The sequence below is a fragment of the Xenopus laevis genome, chromosome 5L (genome assembly GCF_017654675.1).
Source record: "Xenopus laevis strain J_2021 chromosome 5L, Xenopus_laevis_v10.1, whole genome shotgun sequence".
Taxonomy (NCBI): Eukaryota; Metazoa; Chordata; class Amphibia; order Anura; family Pipidae; genus Xenopus; species Xenopus laevis.
The window spans coordinates 27123515-27138158 of record NC_054379.1 but is presented as its reverse complement, the minus strand read 5'-3'; the positions used below and the strand labels follow the sequence as shown (position 1 = coordinate 27138158).

General features: G+C 39.9%; 1 protein-coding gene across 2 annotated transcripts in view; it reads right to left on the bottom strand.

The window, feature by feature from the left end:
* The window catches only part of macrod2.S (MACRO domain containing 2 S homeolog), a 1492323-nt gene that overhangs the window by 1032760 nt on the left and 444919 nt on the right, over positions 1 to 14644 (bottom strand). For both annotated transcript variants that reach the window (XM_018261753.2, NM_001089698.1), the window contains 1 exon segment: positions 1161 to 1190. In XM_018261753.2, coding sequence (XP_018117242.1) covers positions 1161 to 1190 — 30 coding nt within the window.

Here is a 14644-nt window from a genome sequence, read left to right as displayed (position 1 = left end):
GATGTTGTTCAATCTTAAGGGCGAAAACCTTTAGCCCCCATATAGTTATCAACAATCCAAAAGATATTTAGCTAATCTGTCACCATAGATTGGTTGAGCAGATCACTCTGACCTCCCACACAGCAGTGAATGCTGCCCCATGTGTGACCAGGTTTTATTTGAACATTAAAGTAAAAAGAATAAGGAATAAGGAAAACAAAATATGCTGGACAAGATGTTATGTTATATTCTGGAATGCTGCTCTGCTGAATTCTGTTATGGCTATGCACCATGCTTATCAGATAGAATTTAATATTTTATAAGGTGTTTTAAAAAAAATAAAAAGGGAAAATTATGTATATTTTCCCTTTAAAATGGCCTAATTCTGACTGGTTTATTTTCCAAGCGCCTTTTCCAATGGTTACTATGCCAACTCATTTGGCCTCCCAGAAAATTCAACTATTATTATTATGAAAATGATCCATCTGGTGTAATAATGCTCACCTGAGACTTCATTCAGGACTAATGTTGGAGATATAAATTAGCAGACAATTCTGCATCACGCCTTTCCAAATGCATTCACAGAAACATGCTGGGAGTGATGTAAGTCGCACAAGGCAAGTACTGCATCAAACATGTACATGAAATAATTGAGTGACAAATTGCTGCCATTGTTGCCAATGCTAGGAGACTGATTACTCACTGATCATCCAGTTTATAGTGAGTCAGCAGCAAACTCTTACTAATAAATAATAACTTTACTTTATAGTCTTTATTCCAAATAGTTTTTTATTTTGGGTTTAAGAAGTCAAAATAGGGACAGACATAAACATACTGGGACCCCACAGAGATCCAGTTGTAAGTAAAATGGACAGGGGAATCTAGGTATTGTAAGAGTATGGTGGAGAAGGTAGGGCAAGATGGCGACCATTATTTTGTTAACAACATCTGAAAGATCATAGGTCAACTAGTTCTACTTTGCTTTATAAAAAAAAGTCTTATTGCCCCAGATCTACTTGGTAAAAATACATCACTTCATAAGTTTTCATTTCTGATAATGTCAACATTTATTTAAAATATTGTACAAGTAGATTTTTATGTACAGTAGCCAGGGTACTAGGTGATTCAGCTTTTGTACATCATTGATCCCCCAAAAGAAAAAAGTGACAAATTTGACTTACCCCCGCCTCCTCCAAGAAGAGATGTGTTTGCTGAAATGAAAAAAAAGAGAAAATGGTGAAACTTGATATTAAAGAAAAAAAAATTTTTTTTTATATACAAACATGTAAAAAACAGTGTGAAATTCAGAGAAGATGTATCCATATACATGATTTAAAGCAATAACACATTGGCTGATCAACATATAAATGGGGCTTGGTCACATATTATTTTGGTTTGGCTGAAAATCTCATTGGCTGAGTATAAATTTGGTCTGTGGATGGGGTACATGGTCAACAGATCTTCACAGGTTCCACATATGATGCAATATGGATGAGATCAGTCCTATTTGCCTATACTTTCCATGGCCACATAAGGAAGAAGAGCATTTCCTGCCCTGTAAAACCAGCCTTGATGATGTGTACCCAGGTGAGTGCCCCATCCCACTGAAGTCTGCTGCTTTGCCCTTAAATGTAAGCACAATGGGTAGTAAACAAATATACTTGGGAACCAATAAGTGGCCACATCACAAATGCAAACTGCAAACAACTGAATTACAATATCTGTCTGTAAAAAAATAATTTGCTTTCAGGTTATGTCTGGTTGCCAAGGATAATGATTTCTTAGCACTGTACCATACAAATAAAGTTTATGGTTACTATGTATTGTGTGCTACAGAAAAAGCAGAGTAGATTAATGTTATAAGCTGACATTGTATATAAACCTGTATAAGAGAGTGATTCAGGGGATTCAGGGGCTCCATAGCTCTTGCAAAGATATAATAAGGGATATGCTCATTATGCCATTACATCACACAAAGAGTCTCTGAAGCCCCTGAGCAGTCTGGAGACATAAAATCCCTTGGATTGTCACATCCAGCCCTAGGACCTCCAGTTGTGTAAGCCCTGTCCAACATACAACGTAGGAGCTAAAAAATCAGTTAAGTTTAGATTGGGTAGTATTGCCTGTCCTCCATCCTTATCACACCTATTACTGGTGATCTGACAGCAATCAGTGAGAGGTGGGCATTTGAGGAACCCCACATACAGTAGTTCTCAAACTGTGAAATGGTGGCATGGGACTCATTTTCTCTAGAATTCTTTTAGAATGAGAATTGAGAAGAATATCAGCTTGTTCTCCCAGATACGCCTGAAAGCCCAGCTTGAAGGTCAGTTAGAGTGAGAATTAAGACAATATCCATTTGCTCTTCTAGATACTCCTGAAAGCCCAGCTTGAACATTAGTAATGGCAAGATTTGGTTTGAATTTGTATTTGCTGCACTGGATATTTTTCCCGTCTAATTCAGGTGCAATAGGCTTGGAGGCCCAGTTCAAGACTGTCTGCGGCCCAGTACTGGCCCACGGCCCGGTGGTTGGGGACCCCTGAGCTAAGTGATAAATGTTGAACCTTCTCAAGGCTACCCCTGGTCAAAACGTAGACCTTGAAGGCTTGAACTAAAAAAAAAAGTTAGACAATCACAAAGGATTCCCAGTGATTGTTTCAATTCACTATGGGTCCCTGCAAGATACAGAAGGAAAGTTAATTAACACATGAAGGGCCCCAGATTAGACAATTCCACATTAGGTAACTGGAACAATGACATTTTTTTTTAAGATATAAATTTTCACAGGCCATGCATCAATAGTTCCACGCCACACTTACGATTATAAAGCTTAAAGGTATTTAATTAAAAGACTGTCAGAATATAACATTTTCACAGTACAGTGTCTTTTGAAAATCTCACATTATCTAAATACCATCCCTATGTGTTCTTTGAAGACATTTAGCTAAGAATCAGGGTTAGTGCAAGGCAGAACACAGAATTAATTAATAATAAGAAAGAAAAGAATGAATTCCAGTATATATCCTCCAAAGCAAAAATCTTAATAGGGAAACCAAGAATAACTTGACCTTGGTGAAGACTTATCTGCAGGACTTATGACTAAGATCTCCCTGCAATAATAAGTCACCATCAGTGGAATATTGTGGGAGTTGCAGTTCAGGAACTGCTATATAGGCTGCACAATACTTTGGGCACAAAGTAATAAGGGGTAATTGCAGTTTTAAAAAGGAAAACAGAGATAATAAAAGCTTCTCTTAGGAAAGCCTAGAGGCTTAATGTTCTTCATTTCCTACAAACACTTCAGTATTCTATCAGTAACACTAACAGGTTAGGTGCAAAATTGTATCCATTATTGTGCCTACTACTATTGTGCAAGAACATTCCAGCATGTACTTGCCTTGAGCAGGTGGTATAGGGTCCAGCTAAAGTTTCCAATGCATGGTGTACCTACTGAATGGCATGATAGTAAGGGCACAGCATGTGGACACCCATGGCCAACCTACATGCCACCTGGGGACGTCACACCACCTATGTCTGAAAAACGATGGTAATTATGGAAATAGTTAACGGTAGCCTTTGTGCAATTGCTTTCTAGACTTTTTAGATATTTACAGTCCACCCTGTACACAATTGCCCAAAAGGCACGAACTTTGAACATGATATTCCATGTTCCCCTCCGTTTTTTATCTCCGTTCTTCATTCTCTGCTTTATCCCTCCAATAATTGCTATTATAAATGATTATTTTTTGCGTACACGTGAAGCTATAATTGCACCAGATACTATTTATGCCTTTACTTTTATTCAAGTATGACACACAAATTACATTGGTATCACATTGATTTCTCGTTTCATTGATCTTCTTGTTTAATTGGGTGGTTGGTGCTGAAATTGCATGTTTTAAACAGCTAACGGCATGTGTGAACAGTCATATATAAAGAAGTATGATTCCCGCAGAGAGCACGTTAGGCCACAATAGATAGTCAGTGTTTATTTATATGGGGAAATTTTACTGTAACATTATATTAAACAAGGGGGAAATAATTTAATGGGAGAATCAAAGCCAGTTGGGTCAACACTGACTTTGCTTTGGAATCATGGATGAAGCAGTAAAGTTTTGATGAGGGACACTAAGCAGTGCAAAAGGTCTTCACTGTATGATGAGAACCTGATCATCTTTACTTCCTTATTCTATAGCTACTCCAGAGTACAAAGGTTTTAGACAAACATATGGCAGGAATAATTTGCACCTAAATTAGCTGTTTCTTGGCAAGGGTCACATTTATCACTAGCCGGGCTGCAGCTACATGGAGGGGAACACTACCACCTTTAAATAAAGTCTCATATGGTTCTCCTTCCTACCACCATCAACTGACGCCCAGCAGCTAGGTTCATTTTCAAACAGTAGAATTCTGCACCAAAACAAACACACAAAAAAGTTAATTTATCCAGGAAGTTCTACTAAAATGAATGTCTCTGTTTCTTCGCAAGGGTCACATTGATCACTAGCCTGGCTGCAGAAACATGGAGGGGAACACCACCATGTTTAAATAAAGTCTCCTATGGTTCTCCTTCCTACCACCATCAACTGATGCCCAGCAGTTAGGTTCCCTTTTGAAACAGTAGAATTCTGCACAGAAACACACACAAAAAGTTAATTTATCCACAATACTACTAAATAAGAAGTCACAGCTAAGTTACAGAGAGAAGAGATGATGGGGTTTGGCAATGGAATCTTGAACAGATGAGAAGGAACTAGATCTAAGTTGTGTTGGTGAGGTATGACAATGTGGGAAGAAAGGGCATGCATTAATGCTTTATTTTAGGAATGCAGGAATAGGGAACCGTTCCACATTGTAGCAGATGAAAATGTCACGATTTTCAGAAGGCTTTTATCTGAGAAAAACAGGGGTTGATTAATGTAGCCTCCAGGTGACTAAAGAAAAATGGTGGACATGAACATGATTGTCTGCAACTGAGAAGGGAAATAGGATGGGAAAGGAAGAAACATCTCGAGCACTTTTATTCCGACTTCAGTAAAATAAAATCATTTTTAAATGCCATTTTGAGGATATGAAAAAAATTACCTGGATATGAAGAAATGACCTGAGAAACTATCTTCTCTTTCGCCACCGTGATGCACATTGGTACGATCCCTGACTATCTTCCTACTAGAGAAAGACCTCAAACACTCAATTTGCCTGGCTCGCAAGTAAAAGCTGATCCAAAGACAAATCTACCTAATCTGAATCTCTGTATCCTCCGAAATTGGATATTATATTGCTTTTTTTTAGGGTATAATTTTTTTGTAGATGTTTGCTCCTTTAAATAACTGATATTAAATATTGGAAGATTTTTTTAAAAGATTAAATAAACTCATTTTGCTGATGCTAATCATTAGTGAACATAAAAAATGTTCCAAAGCATAATCTTTATATTTGATAATATAGCTGGGATGTGGAACTCCCAGCTAGCGCTTTTTGCTATACGGAGATGCTGGGAATTCAAATTGAAAGACGGCTGGTGAGTAACAGGTAAACCAAGTCTGGTATTTTGAGAAAGTGGCTGGACAGCCACGAAACGCGTCAAGCCTATGGTTCTCTGATGTTTCAACAATTCTGTGCCGATTTTAATGGTTAAATAAAATGTTGGACTTTTATTAGAAACTTCTCTCCTTTATCCAGTGGTGCTCCGTGTTTTGTATGCAGACCAAGTCTGGTATATCAGTTTCTTTCCACTTGCAGATATCTCTAAGCTGCTCATAAAATGGACGGTTTATCTGGTGCAACTGGTGCAATTTGGTTGAATAAAGGATGGTCATTTCAGCCTGCACAATGGAACAGCTACTAATAACCAGATAATATCCTGTAATAGGGAGCGGCTATCCATGGCACAGCTATAAAATAATTGGGGAGAGATAGGCCAGTAATATGGACAGATTTCAGGTGATCAATAAAACATCAGGGACATGGGGAGACAGCAAACTGGGACTATGAATCCAGTGGGTGAAACAAAGATCTTTATAGTATGCTGCTGGGGAAGAGTTGACTTTAGGGGCCCTAGCCTTTGTTTGAGGCCTGTACAGCAGCAGTTGTATGAAAAGGGAAAGTAAAGACACCCAACTGTATCAAAAGATCTATGCAAAATGCTATCAGTAACATTTTATAGACTGTTTGGTTTGGTCAGCCTTCAGTTTCCATCTGTTGTTGGAGTAGAGATACAGAACCTCTTACAGTCTTCTGCTGTCCAGAGTTGTAGCTTAAACAAAAGCAAAATTGTTAAGCACCCCCAGTAATTTTAGGTGGTTCTCTCCTACCCCAGGACAGCACTCCCCTTCTTTAAAAAAAAAAAAGCATCAGCCCTAGATACTTAACTTGCATGGGCATTTTCCTCTGTGTCCCAGGCATTTGCTCATTACAGTCTCAGGCTCAAGGGATGCCTGGAACATGGAAGAAAATGGCAGCACAGTGCTTGCAAAAACCCTGGTTCGGTGCATTTTTAAAGAAAGGAAACACCTGCCCAGGGTAGAAGGTAAGTATCCAGTTATTCATCTTTTTTCCTTCAGCTAGGAGCATCAGTTCAGGCTGCTTTATGAATAATAAGACATTTCTGACCCATCAAAAGTAAAAAACAGCCCTGGCACAGAATTACAAGAAAATAAACCAAGACATAGATGAAGTGTGAATGCCCAAAGGCAGAAGACTGATTGTTCCCTGGCATTGGCTCATTTGCAACTAATGATATTTCATGTATAATCCAGCACTACACTGACTCCAGCTCAGCCCCATTCATCCTGAGAGAGGTTACTGATACGTTATTTCCTTGTAGCACTGAGCAATATCCAGTTACACAGCAACAATGACAGCTTTACGCTGCCAGCACTCGTCTCTATGAATCACACTAGGCTTGAGGGGATCACAACTGAAAAAATGTATTCACATAATATTATTCTCCATGAGAGAAGAATAAGGAGTAGGGAAAGCAGTATGTCACCTCCGTGCTGTCTGGCGGCTCACCACAGGCCATGGCCTCCTAATGAACTTTCTGGTCAGCATAACGATTGCCAATTGTGAAATTACTGGGACGTTATAATACCAGCCTTTGGCCCATTAATGTGCTGTATGTGATTACATAGATACGGCTGCAAGAATACGCACTGCCATGTAAACTGCTTATTTATTCTTGCGGGAAGAGGAAATTGGCTTTCCATGGCAAGTTAGAACACAAAAACAGCTTTTCTGTAAGATGAATTATTCTGTGGTTCTGTACAGAAGAGCAGCCAGATGCATGGAGCTGGTCAATAATACTATACACTAGAAGCCTTATGGGTATAATTATTGGTTTTAAGCGCTGAAGGTCGATGCTCCTACTGACTGCATTGGGAATGGGTGATGAGAACCACAGGTGAGGGAGACTAGTGGCACAAAAAGAGACAGATTAAGAATTCCCCCCACCGTGCCAATGATTACTGCTGTAGTTATGTGCAGGTTGACCACCGATTGAGCTGTTTTGGGTTGAAAATTGGCCAACCATTGTGGGTTAGGGTTGGGTGCCCCCGGAAAATTCTGTGTCTTAGAACCAGAGGCATAAATAGTAGCGCACAGAGTGCTTTATTACAATTCATTTTCTCTTCCCATAGACTTAAAGGGTTGACGTGGAAACTGTGAGAAATCCCAGGAAGATATATATTGAACTAGTCCAACCAAGATATTGCTGTGGTGAGATATCCCTCTCACTTAATTCCTATAAGTGCGGGGCATAGAAAAAATCTCTGGGTTCTTAAACTCAATTCTGACCTAGACACTACTCGCCAGGATATGTTCTCGCCATGTTTGCTTGAGTTTCCTCCAGATGCTCAATTTCCTCCCTTACTCCAAAAACTTGCAAGCAACCTGATGGAATGCATCCTATGTGAAGGTAATAAACTGTAAGCTCTGCAGGTGCTGGCGTTATCGATGAACAATCTGCTGTCTAACGTGTCAGCACTATATAAGGGACAAGAAGAAACCAAAAGAACAATAACAGCCATTAACCTGATGTAAATTCTAGAGAAGAACCCTATGAAGCAGCCAAAGACACAAGAATGCTGTTTCCAGCAGACACTTCTAAATAATGTGCTTCTGCCGATCATGTCGTGTCTGCACTTGAATGAAAAATACCAGAGTCTTGAAGTGTCTTGTTCCTCTTCTTTCTAGTTTGCGCAATGCTAATCTCCCCCGGTGATTGATACCTTTCACCGTATCTCTGACTTCCAGTTACAGAACAATTCATTCGAAGTGGGGGAAAACAGTCAAGTCTCCACAATGTACATATGATAGTTGGCTAATAATCTTATCAGCAGAGATCAGACATGGGTGATAACAGGCACAAACATTAAGACATTGTTGCTGGAGCAACTTCTGAATGACAATAAAGCAATTTCCACATACCCTCGTCTCTATGTAGCTTGTGCTACTTACTTCCATCTTTTAATAGAAGTCATTTAAAAATCTATATGGAAAATATAAACCATTTGGCCTCAGGTCAGAACTCACAACACCCCACCAGTCTGATGAACTGGGGCCAACACGCTAACCAGTCAACATAGAAATCAGAATGGAATAAAATTAACTATGTGTTCAGCTTTAGGGTCAGGGCACACGCTCAGAGTCTGGGAGATTAGACGCCCGGTGACAAATCTCCTCTTCTTCAGGGGGCGACTAATCTCCCCGAACTGCCTCCTGCCAGCTAGAATGTAAATAGCCGGGATGGCACTCGGGGTGCTTAATTTTCCAAAGTTGCGTCACGAGGAAACTTCGGACGACTTCGGAAAACGAATCTCTCGGAGTGCCATCCCGCTCACAATTTACATTCTAGCCGGCGGGAAGCATTTTGGGGAGATTAGTCACCCCGAAGAACAGGAGCTTTGCCGCGGATGACTAATATCCTTGAATCTGAGTATGTGCCCTGACCCTTAAGGTGGTGGCAGACGAGGCTACTGGAGGAGATTAGTTGCCCAGCGACAAATCACCTCTTCTTCAGGCAAATAATCTCCACTAAATGCCTTCCTGCCGGCTAGAATGTAATTCACCGACTTTAGAAAGCCGAAGCGATCTGAGTGCCATCCGGCCTGCGATTTACATTCTAGCTGGCGGGAAGGCAATTAGAGGAAGGCATTTAGGGGAGATTAGTCGCCCCAAAAAGAGGTGATTTGTCGCTGGGCGACTAATCTCCCCCAGTAGCCTCATCTGCCACCAACCTTAGCTTCCAATAGAGTTCTTGGTTTTACTATATATGATATAAAATTACATGGGCATATATATAAGCTATCAAAAGATTGTATATTCTCAGCAACTTATCACCTTAAAAAAGGACACAGCAGGGTACAATCAAATTAATAAAACATATATATATATATAATCTGCCATTTATCTATATTGGCCGTCCATTAGTCCAAAATAATGTTCTGTCCAATCAGTAGCTATCAGTTGGCCTGGATGAGAAATCTCATTGACCATATCGAGCTGTAGAGGCATTGGACATGGTTCCTTCTGGTCGGACTGGGCTCAACACTTAAGGTGGCCATAGAGGCACCGATATTATCATAGGAAAACAATTTCGTACAATATTCGATGCACGTATGGCAGAAGACGAGCCGACTGATATCGTCAGAAGACTTGAATATCGGTCGGCTTGTCGATCATCCCAGGCAGAAAATTTTAATTGGGTGCCACCCGAACATCAGCCACTGAATCATCAGCTCCAGGTAGAATTCTATTGTTTCTACTTGTATATTGGACGATTCAGCGCTACACGTGTGTGTTGAAACATATATTTTCCAGGAATATATTTTCCAGGAAAGATCATAATTGTTACATCTATTGCCACCTTTAGGTGGCAGATCTAAGAATGTGTGGCCACCTTAACTCTATCACATGTAGGTACTGTATGTTGCATGCCTGCAATGCGGCTGATAATATTTGGAGCAATTCGGGACCAAACTGTACAAGATTATTAGTCGTATCCTATGTTAACGGTGTTATTATCATCAAGTGCGAGAACCTCATTCACAAACACTGCCGGCACCTATGCAGATTCCCATGTTTGCTCTTTATTATGCGGCAGATTGCTAACCTGATATCATCCTCCTGCAACGTTTATTCCAGTGCTCCGTAAAGGATGTGAAAATAGATTTCCCTCTTTGTATGGAAAACGAGCGCCCTGGCTACAACCCATCTCTCCGCAATGAACAGAGGCAGTTACATCGTACCATTGTAATGGAAATTCTAAAGAGAACATCATGTCCTAACTTGTAGGTAACCTTGAATGTGCCTGAAAGTTCCAAAATATTACTGTATCTTGTATTTTTTTTTTCGTGGTGAACTTTGCTGTAAGCAGTAGCAGTATTGGTACAATGTTCGCACATTCACGTGAATATTTTTGTACATGAAGGATAAGTTGGAGGCACTGGGCATAAATGAATATTATCCAAGTACACATTACTACATGCTTCTGCAACAGAATTTAAATCCTATTATGCACCCAGGAAGCATTGCATGGGGCAAAATACTAGGGCTAGTTAACACTGTGAAACACAGGTTCATAATTAAAATGGGGGGGACAGGCACTAATTCCAGTTGATATCGGCCTCCCACAGCTGCCCAAAAGCTGGACTGTGGACACAAAGCTGTGACTGCATGTGTTGGAAACCGTTACATGGCCCATTACACTGGAGCTCATTTTTCAATACTGGGCAAAATTGCCCATGGGCAGTTACCCATGGCAACCAATCAAATTGTTGCATTCATTTTTCTACCTGCAAAACAAACACTGGTTGGTTGCTATGGGTTACTGCCCACAGGCAAAGTTGCCCAGTGTTGATAAAATAATCCCACGGTGTGGATTTCCTTGGAATAAATGTGGCCATACACTATATCCGCTTGTTTGGGGAGGTCGCCCAATGAGTGGCTCTGTCCACATGATATGCCCACCTAAAGTGGACAAAATCGGGCTTTAATCTGGTCGTTGGCACTAGGGCAAAACCAATCAGATTACAACAGCAGGTATACAATCTGTCGAAGTGAGGATTGCATCCACTTAAAGTTCATCCTCTTTATACTACCTCCTGCTTATAGCCAGGTAGTACCTTTTAACCAACCTAATTATAGCAATTCTATTCAACAGGGGAGGAGGGGAAAACATTTTTTTGGGAAGGCTAGCAATAGAAGGCTTTCCGTTGGAGAACATGTGCACAATTGTGTAATAAAGACTCCATAAAAAGTTACTTATAATTAGGCTAGCAAAGGGATGGCTACCAATAGAAGGCTTTCTATTGGAGAACATATGCATTAATGTGTAATAAAAACTCCCTAAAAAGTTACTTATAATCAGGGTTGGACTGGGGGGCCTGGGGCCCAATAGGGTTACTGCTCCAGGGCCCCTCTCCGGCCCCCAGCTGTGTCGGCACACTGCGATGAGTTTGTGCGAATGCATGCGGCACCAAGTATGCACGCACTGTTTTTCCTGACTAAGGGAGGTTGCAGGAATATGAAGCGGGTATGGGTGTGGATATGGGCTAGTGGGGCCCACCAGGTTTTTTCCCGGTGTCCCGCCAGCCCAGTCAGACCCTGCTTATAATCATTCTTTTCCACCTGTATATTTCCTGGTACACATAGGCCTATCTATTGTTTCCCAGTCATAGGGTTTCTAGTGGCAGGTGCCATATTAGGTTCTTGTGGCACAGAAACACTCACAGACCTCCCCAAGAAGCAATTTATTGCCTGGGTGACAAAAAACTTGGAACTGCTACATGTACCATTGCCCTTAATTCTATTCGCTGGGTTGGATTTAGACCAGATGGGCTGCTCTAGGGTTAAATAGACAGTCATTGTAGAGTGGGTTGGTTGAGGACTGGTTAGGCCTCTGTGTACATAAATTGCAAGGACCTATTTTGTGTCCCAGCCTAGACCTGATTGAGTTGCTCTTGACCATCACAAGTCAAGCCATGCGCTATAGTTTTTTCTACCTAGAGGTTAATTTCTCTTCTGCCACATTGACTAGTCGTCCCCAGTGAGCTAATGCTGAAGTCTTGCTATAAGACTGTATTTACGTAACCAGCAGTTTGCACCTATGAGGCTTTGCCATCTAGACTTGTACTAAGCAGCCACACTGATATGTCTGTATATAGTGTCTCTATATAGGTAAGGAACCAAATGTTTTATTACACCCCCTTAACTGGTAAGAGTTGTCTTTGTTCTGCTGTAATGCCTATGATAGCTTGTTGGCCAACCCTCTCTAGTACCCAAGCCGGAATATTTCTTGCTGGACAGGACTTTGGCGTCAGGCCTTTCTTAATCTTACTCTGCTTTATAATAGGATAAATAATAATATTTCCATTTCTGATGGATGCAAAAAAAAAGAGATCATTTATATGAAAGAGTTCAGCAGTGGAGCTGCATCTGAAGTTCCAAAAATTCTGTATTTAATTGACAGATATGCCAGCTGTCTGTAGCATTAAATAAAGCAATTACCTGCCTCGGGATGTTTGATGTACAGATGCTGAAAGACAGACCCACTAAACTGTCAGAGACTTCGTTAGAAGCGGCGGCGCAGATGCTTTCATGCTAATATTGGGGAACTAAGATTTCTGCTTAAAGAAATGGGAAGAAAAAAAAAATGAAAGAGCATCAAAAATATGAAAAAGTGCCTATTTGTGCCATAATCTTGCCACCCACGAGGTCCTTTTTAAAGGGCGACTTCTTTCAGCATAATTGTTATTAAAAGGGGTTGTAAACCTTAAACAATTTGTGGTGAATAAAATAATAAAAATAATTCTATAGCCATAACATTTTCCATTATTTTAAAGTTATATGTAAATAACTAATACAGGAACGGGGTCTTTTATCCAGAAGGCTCAGGGCCTGGATCCCAAATGGGATCTTCATAACTTAAGTCTACTAGAAAATCATTTAAACATTATATAAACCCAATAGGCTGGTTTTACTTCCAATAAAAAGGTTTAATTATAAATGAGTTACCCTTAAGGGGTGGTTCACCTTTGAGGCAACTTTTAGTATGCAATAGAATTCCCAATTCTTGTCAACTTTGCAATTGGTCTTCATTATTTATATTTTATAGTTTTTGAGTTATTGACCTTTATTGGGCTGACCCAAAACAAAAAATAAACAAATGCTCTGAAAGGCTACAAATGTATGGTTATTGTTACTTTTCATTACTCGTCTTTCTATTCAGGCCTCTCCTATTCATACTCCAGTCTCTTATTCAAATCAGTGCATGGTTGCTAGGGTCATTTGGACCCTAGCAATCATATTGTTGAAATTGCAAACTGGAGAGCTGCTGAATACAAAGATAAATAACTCAAAAAACACAAATAAAAAAAATGAAAACCAGTTGCAATTTGTCTCAAAATAAATGTTAATCCAAAGGTGAACAACACCGTTAACCCTTTATTGTGTGTCTAATACAGAGGCCAGAGCAAAGATCCTTATAGAGAAAAGATCATGGTGGCAGTCACTAGGATACCATGGGTTTGCTTTAGCCGGTCACTGGGTGGTACCTAACAAACTGGCACCCTTTTGTGAGTAACCCTTTCTTTATCTCTTTACCTGCTGTAAGGGAATTATAAGAGAGTAGCAGGACTATGAGAGATAATAAGGAAGGTTTCGGTAACTCGTCCTGATACAACGGCTGCTTATAGGCAAGACAACTTCTAAGCTGAGACACTAACAGCTTCATAGAAGCAAAGGAAACGATAGAAGAGAGGAAAATAAATACAAATCCATTGCTCGGTGCTTCCATTAGACAAATACAAAGGGAAATGAGAAAATAAAAACAAGAGAGTAAAGAGACAGTTTATGATACTTTCACTGGAATATTTCCAATTTCTAGTGATGTTTTGAAATTGACATTTTTAATGTGTAGGCAAAGGTTGTGATGACCCTTTGGCTCAGGGTGCCGTGACTTTCCAAAATGTAAAATGAAAGCTTTCTCTCCCTTTGCCGCATAAACTTGACATGAAGGCGCAGCACAGACAGAGCCATCTTTATTTATTACAGCCCAATGTTATTAGCGTACACGAAAAGAATGTGCAATTAACTTAAGATGAATCTGTCCATTAAAAGATGTAATTATCTCTGCAGTTATCCAAAGGACAGAATTGAACTGATCTGTGTAAATAGCAGCATCCAGGAAATTAAAAAAAAACCAAACTGACTATTTTCATTAATTAAAACTGACGCAAAGTTTCTACATTTTCATTTTACGCAACAGCAAAGATCCAAAGAGACCCCATGGATTTAGTGAAACACTATACAGATTGTGGACCAAAAAAAAGTTTAAAAAAAAAATCCATACACAATACTTGGACGGTCTTGGATGTCTGTGGAAGTAGAAGGGGGTCAAAAAGAGATCTAACTATATTTATTTTATAAGAACATTCCTGCAAGCCGTTAGGATATAAAGAGATGCTTTTCCGACTTTTTGGATTCAGTGCCCTTTCATTGTGTCGCTCTTAGCTTATACAGTAATAATGCTACAGAGATATCACATGGATGGTGATCACAGACACCAGCTATAGTTCCATTTGGGAATATCCAAAACTGTCATCCAAAACTGTCACTGTCAAGGGGAACTATTGAGAAAAGGAAAATTGTATATAAGCTTCATCA